At 35.1% G+C, this 7,506-nt stretch overlaps 1 protein-coding gene across 1 annotated transcript; it reads right to left on the reverse strand.

Moving 5' to 3' along the window:
* Nucleotides 1–3,743: 3,743 nt before the first annotated feature.
* Nucleotides 3,744–6,294, reverse strand: LOC110798316 (mavicyanin). Its single transcript, XM_022003492.2, has 2 exons — nucleotides 5,935–6,294; nucleotides 3,744–4,326 (listed from the first exon to the last, which is right to left on the reverse strand). Exons 1-2 carry the CDS (start codon nucleotides 6,131–6,133, stop codon nucleotides 3,926–3,928), a joined length of 600 nt encoding a protein of 199 aa, XP_021859184.1. The 5' UTR covers nucleotides 6,134–6,294; the 3' UTR covers nucleotides 3,744–3,925.
* Between the last annotated feature and the right edge of the window lie 1,212 nt (nucleotides 6,295–7,506).

Genomic DNA, 7,506 nt, shown 5'->3' on the forward strand with positions numbered 1-7,506 from the left:
TATTATTATTATTATTATTATTATTATTATTTTTATAATCAAATTAATTCATTGATAAAAAGGCATACGACATCTATATAAATATTTGAATCTAACAAATACATAAAAATCGAATCAAATAAACCTTCATTTCACCATAACTACGATCATAGACTCATAGTATATCAAACATTATATATACCCTCTTTTATATCGTTGTGATTTGTAGTCTTCTTCGGCGAGGGGGTCTATAGATTTGTTGTATCCTTGACAAAGATGATTTCCGTCTGATTCATGTGATTGTAGCCGAAAGATTGACATCCTCTTCGATCTGCACAAAGTTTTTCCAAAGAAACAACCTGAACAAAACTAAACACACAAAACTTAACCAGAATCAAACCCACAGGGTACTTACTACACTAACAATATGTAATTTTATTGAGATCTAACGCAAAAACAAAACAGAATTGAAGAGAATGGGATAATGAGTGCGTTTACAGTTGGATATGATTCAGTGAATATTTTTGAAATATAATTTTTTTTTAATGTTTACTAAATATAATTAAATATATTAAGAAATTTTTTGTCACTTACAACCTAAAGAAGTACTCCTATTGATTCTAGGGGTTCCTATTGATTGTATAGGTTCTAAACGTTCTCATTTTAATTACTTAATAGATAAGGTGGCTGATCTGATAACCTCATGGAACGGGGTGTTGATTTTCCAGGTACAAAAGTTAGTTTTAATTAATACAGTCATCGTTGCAATGGTTTCTCATGTGATAATGAGCATGGACATCCCTATATCAATTTTGAATAAAATTGATTCAATGATTGCTACATTCTTCTGGGCAAAACAAGGTTATAAGGGAATGCATTGGATCCGTAAGAGTATTTTACATCTTCACCGAGGAATGAGAGGCTTGGGTATTCGTCATTTATCGACGCTTAATAAGGCTTTTTTTATGAAACAAGTGTAGCGAATGCATCAAAATCCCCAACTACTAATTTCAAGAGTCTATGCTGCAAAGGGGAATTTTGCTCTATCTACAGGCAAGCCAAATGGATGTAAAGAAAGTATTTTTTGGGGAATGTGAGGTCTTTGACAAGCAGAAATTTTGTTACTTCAAGGTTCAACCTGGAAGGTTGGAGATGGAAACAATATCATAGCAGGAAGGGATAACTGGGTCCATGGAAAGGTACCTATTTTTGCTTCCTATATTCGTTTAACAAATGCAAAGTTGTGGAGAGTCAGTCATTTTATTCAGGATTCGGAACTTCGATGGAATGCAACACTAATTAGAGACTCTTTTGATAATAATGATGCTAATTCTATCCTGTCTGTTGAGCTTCCATCTAGTTCAGTTTCAGTTCCAGACCGATTATATTGGCCTAAAAACAAAGCTGGGAATTTCACAGTCAAAACTGGTTACGCTTTCTTACAAGAGCAGCTTACCAGGATGCTAGTTTTGGTTTTAGGCAGAATAGGTTTGTTCCCTTTTTTAAATTACTCTAGGCTCTTAAAATTCTTCCAAAGTGGAAGCTTTTTATATGGAAGATAATGGTTGAGGGGCTGCCAATGAAAGCTAGTCTGGAGCGGAGAGGAATTTCGTTAGATATTTCATGTGACCTATGCAGTGACTTTTCTGAGGATGCGCAACACACGTTTCGCAATTGTAAATTGGCTCAAGATGTGTGGAGGAGTAGTATGCTACATCTACTCAAATTTTAATGAGAATCATTCTCTTCAACAATGGATTCTCAACTATATCCAGCCTTTTATTAGCGAGGATGGCAAGTACAATGATCTAGTAGTCACTTTCATAGGGATCTTGTGGGCATTATGGGTTACGCGAAATGCAAGAGTTTTCCGTTCTGAGACTGGGGATATTCAAGCAGTTCAAACCCAGGTTACTTTAGCTTTGAAGCAGAATGCAATCTACATGCATAAAGATAGTGAAAATTTGGGTGTTCCACACACCACAGAGCACATGCAAATCTACCCACCGGGGTTCTACTTTGCGAATATAGGTAAGGAGATTGCTTATATGCCAGGTACGGTTATATACATTGATGGAGCGTGGAACAAAGTCACTTCAAGAGCTGGAATGGGATGGATCCTTCAACAACCACAAACAGCGGAGACAAGAATTATTGGAGGTTGTGACTATGGTCTAGGGCATTCAGCTTTACACATGGAATCGAATTGAAGGCTTGTCTGCGTGCTTTACAATGGGCAACGACTTCATCAATGACGGACATAGCAGTATATACCGACTCGGCGACGTTAGTCTCTTTCTTGCAGGGAAAGGTTAAGTCTCATATCTGTGTTCGTTGGACGGTGAACGCGATTCTCGAGATAGGAAAAGAATTCAAGAGCTGCATGATTAATAAGGTAGATCGACGTGATATACAGGCTGCTCATGATCTGGCAAGAACGGCAACAAAGGAAGGATTGCAATTCTCTTCATCATTTGGTGTTAGGCCAAATGGTTAATTTGTATTTTAGCTTTTTCTTTTCTGTAACTTTATCCTATGTCAAAAAAAAAAAAAAAAAAAAAAAAGTACTCCGTAGTCCCTTTTAAAATTCACTACTTTTTGAAAAAAAAGTTGTGAATTACTTACTACCTTTAAAAAACTTTGGGTTGTTGATTGCTCCAACTTCCGTTTTATAATTATCTTTATGGTTACTATTTGCATAAATATTAAGACAAATAGGAAATACGTGTAAAAAGGTGGATGGATATAATAAAAATACGGATAAAATAATATACTAATATAGATGTGTAAAAATGTGGGTGGGTGTAAATAAAAAAGTAAGAGAAATTGAGTGGAAATTTGTAAATATTGTGGGCTAAGATATTAATTTTCATGTCCAAAAATAGAATGAAACACGATGTCAACATTATGAAACGGATTAAAACAGAAAGTGTAAAGATCATTGGTATTACCTTATATACTTTTGCGGTAATTTTAGCTTAGAGAGAAGTCATAAAAGGTTTTCGTAATTTACTTCGCATTGCATATATAATAAAGAACACCCAATTTAAAAAAAAAAAAATTAATAATAACATTTAACCCCCTAATTATGTACCCCAATATTATCTTTTCTGTAAAAGTAACGAGCTACTAACTATATTTCCTTATATTTATATGGTTAAGAGTAAAAATGATATATGTTTTTTTAATTTATTAATAGCACGATAATTATAAAAAATATTCTTTTATGACATCATTGTCGGATAACTAAACTAATTATTTAAAAAGTATAAGGTAGCAATAATAATCTCAAAGTGATTTAAAAGATACTCCCTCTGTCCCTTAATACTCGACCTGTTTTGACCGGACACAATTGCCGATGCACAATTTTGACCACCAATTTCTTTAACTACATATTATAAAAACTTATAAAAATATTAATATTTTGAAAATATATATTAAGATGAATCCAACAATAAATTATATACTAACATTTATTTTCATATACTATAAATAAAATAGGGTCAAAGTGAATTATGTGAATAGTGCAAAAAGTCAAAACAGGTCGAGTATTAAGGGACGGAGGGAGTAGTAAGTAAAAAAGTGTCTAATATGCTAGATGGCAAGTGAAATTTTTTCTATAAACTAATGATGAAAGTTGTGTATTAGCAATTGTAAAAGTCAACAATTAACCTGAAACGGATGAAGTGTTTAAGAGTTTTTTTGGAAGCTTGATGTTTACAGTTTACTACGAGTAAATAACTTTGAGAAACACAAGAATAACATTTGTGAAACTGAAGCACGATGATTCCTCTTTTGCAAAAACATTAATCGGGACTTATATCCAGCGTATACTCATACAATTGTCTCTCAGGAGATTTATGCTCCATAACCCCACACTAAAGTAAAAACATAGTTAAAATGGTAACCGTTGTTTCAACTATTATATTAGTCCTTGTTGCTACATCTACATTAGACACCGTGAAGCAAACAAAAATGCAAGCATTGCTGCAACAGTTATAGTTAGAAGCCCCTTTAGTGGGTCCAATGGTGTGACAGCCGCAGCAGCACTTGAAGGACCAGGAGACACGGCACTGGCAACAGGATGTTCAGGAGATGAAGCAACTGAGACTGAAGGGGATGGAGCCATGGACGAAGAGCTGCTGCGTACCACATGAATGTCAACTTTCTGCCCAGATTGGCAGTGACCAGGAACCCCACAAAGGAAGAAGTAATGGCCATGCCTAGTAATACTTATGCTATCGTTTCCTGTGGTGTGAGTTGTAATTGGAGATGATGCATTACATGCCTTGTATGCCGCATGACTCACTTGCATAACATTGTGAAATTGAGGATTGTACTCAAAAACTGCCATTTCAAACACAAAGGAAATATCATGGCAAGCTAGATATACTGTTAAAGGTGCAATTTGTTGCAAGCAGTTTAACAAAACAGAATTAGGTCTGGCAACGTTGGATGATATCGAATCAAGACATCATTACAAATCATCATGAGGGGGAACAGGGAGAGTGTAATGAAAGTCTTCTTTAACTTGAACTCTTTTATTGGCATCTGATTAATCAAGCTAACTTGTCCAACCAGCACTAAGTTGAGCCCATAAACATTCAAGTGAGCTACCAGATTTCTACTTTTCAGACACCATACAACAGGAGAATTAACAAGAAATGGCCACAAGTCTTTTCGAAGCACCATCAAACAATTATTTTATACATGATGGAAGTATGAGTGAATAAGTAATGTCTTAGGTCCATTATAAAAAACTGCTTATGCAATTTTTTGATATCATTTCAATAGAACCAAGGAAAAGGACATGGCCAGAATGATAAGAGGGGAAATCCAATGAATTTACACCTATAATGAAAACAGATCACTCAAGGCATGTATCATTGTACCAAAAACAGGTCAAAACTTGAAGAATCTGATGACAATCAGACTAGCTACATAGCCAAGGACGAATTAGTTTGAAATCGCCCTTACTTTGTGATCTGCTAGAAACTAGGTTCCTTGGATGCGTAATTGATTATGCAATTATATACAGACTCATAATTAATCATAATTGATTATCCAATTGAATCATGGGCTCATAGCAATGAATAAAGGAAAATCAAATGAAATATCAATGACTTAATAATCCTAACATAACCTACAAATGATCACAATAATTGATTTCTAAGCACTCAAGTCCGAATAAAAATAAAAAATATCAATGGCTCATAGCAATGATGGTTTATTTTTATAAGAAAATTCCTAAATGATTACTTTTGCGTTGGAATAAAATGAAATAATTTTTGGTCTTTTGGGATTCAAAATGAACAATGGTATAATGTATTAATGTTCATGTCAGTTCTGGTACGAAAACATCAAACCTTCAACCTTAATGGTCCATTAATTATTAGAGCATGCGTGTAATAAAAATGAAGTCCACCAACACCATCATTATTTCAAGAAAGCAACTGTCCCACTAATCCACAAGCTTGCCTATGTTGGGAACTTGCTTCTTGTTTCATCAACAGTGTCTTTAATCTTTTATCTTTTATCAATTAATTGTCACCTATCCAACATTTTCAGGATGACCTAAATTAAAGGGACTATTAAAGAAAAATAACCCAAAATTATTGCGGAATTTGTCATTATTCCCCAAATTATAAACGCCATTTCCCATCAAAAAAAATAAAAAAATGAAAAAAAACTCCATTATTCATGGCGTTAATCTTACAGAAATTGACTCAACTCTCAAGTCTGAACAACCTTTCGTCAAATGAGACAAAACTAATACAACGAAATTAAATAAATCAGGCAATAAATAAAAGCAATTGAGACAAATTTCTAGCAATTTCAAAAGAAAAAGAAAACCATAAAAATTAAAAGGCATGCAGATAAATTAAATTAAGTTAGACAGTGAAAATTGATACATACTCGTAGAATTGTTATAGAAAAAAAGAATTTAGAGATTACCAATGACATCGGAGAGCCGGAAATCCTTGGTGGCGGCCCACTGCTTGTAATCGATGTTACCAATAGTAGTCCAACCAGCTGAATCCCCAACCTTGTAAACCGCCGCATTCGCAGTAAACGACATCAATAGAAGGTGCAGGAGGGCAGCAGCTACGGCCATGTTACGGACACTGGCTACTTTCGCCGCCGTGCAATCCATCGTTATCGAGTGGTTCCGGAAATAAATGCGGCGGCTGAGTTTTTGTTTGTATTTGGTTTGTTTGCGGATGCGCTTGGTTGTATTTATAGTACTCCGCAGTATGTTGTCGTAGGCGAAATGGACAGTAGGAGTGGAGTCTAGGACGGATAAGTGACTTTCAAGTTTGACAAAAGAAAGTTATGAGTCGTTATTATCTGTCTAACCTTAATGTCGACAACTTTACTTCTACTTTCCAAACTATTTACATTTTCTGTATCTATTTAAAAGATATACTTAACCGATACATAATTTTAGGAGGGTGAATTGAATTTTTTAAAATAAGATGAAAGTATTTTTTGAGTTATTATTTATTGTAAAAAAAATTGATAATGAATGGAATATTTATTGTAGTAAAAATAGTACTTTGTATGTAAGTAAGTGTAGAAATCACACGAGAGAAATAAAATTAATAGAACAGGAAGTAAGAACAATGACATGCCAAAATAGAAAGTGTATATTTTAATAAAAAAAACGGCCGAATCAGGAAAATGTATCTTTTAAATAAATATGGCAGAATAAAGAAAGTGTATATTTTAAATAAATACGGTAGATATATTACCAAATTCCAAATAATATACAGAGTAATTCCTATGCTCCTTCCTTTCATCCGTGTTGGAGTTTGTTCCTCCAAAAAAGGAATGCTTCAAAAGAATGAAAAACCAATTGTCCCACATTAATAAAAAACCCACATACTACCTTCTTTATATATTGCACTACCCTTTAATCATTTGTTTAAGAGTGCTTGAGAGTGGCATGGGTGGTCACAACACACACGCGCGCGCGCGCGCGCCGGGCCGGGCTCGGGCGAGGGCCGTGGGCCTTGGGCCTTGGGCCTTGGTACTTGGTTTTGTGGACCGGGTTATTCTTTTTGGTCAAGGGCAGTTTGATTAAGTCAGGAGACTTAATCAACCCACTAACTCTGGAAACTGCTCCATTAACCCCACTAGCCGTTTTATGACTGTTGGAGTTCCCCATTACTCCGGTAACTGCTACACTAGCCGTTTATGGCTGTTACAGTTTCCCAAAAACTCTCTATAAATTCATCATCTTTTTCCACAGAAAACACACAGAAAATTGGTTCTTCTCCTCTTCTCCGAAATAAAAACACAAAACCTCCATTGTTCTGGGCATTGCTTAAGGGTGTTCTCAATCTAGTTCTTCGTCGTACACCGAAGGATTGGAGTCGTGTATCCCTGGGGGTCGGTTGCTACGAGTCCGCGTGTACTTAGCGGGGCAAATTCGACATTGTTACAGATAAGCTTGTTCTAATTATTGTTACAGCGGGGCAAATTATTGTTACAGTGATTGGTGTCACGCCACGACATTGTTACAGA

The sequence above is a fragment of the Spinacia oleracea genome, chromosome 3 (assembly GCF_020520425.1).
Source record: "Spinacia oleracea cultivar Varoflay chromosome 3, BTI_SOV_V1, whole genome shotgun sequence".
Lineage (NCBI taxonomy): Eukaryota > Viridiplantae > Streptophyta > Magnoliopsida > Caryophyllales > Amaranthaceae > Spinacia > Spinacia oleracea.

Bases quoted from the DNA above. Each gene is read 5' to 3' on its own strand.
- LOC110798316 (XM_022003492.2), bottom strand. From the start codon at position 6,133: ATGGATTGCACGGCGGCGAAAGTAGCCAGTGTCCGTAACATGGCCGTA. The intron at 4,327-5,934 runs GTAATCTCTAAA...TTGAAATGGCAG, and splicing joins CCGGCTCTCCGATGTCATTG to TTTTTGAGTACAATCCTCAA.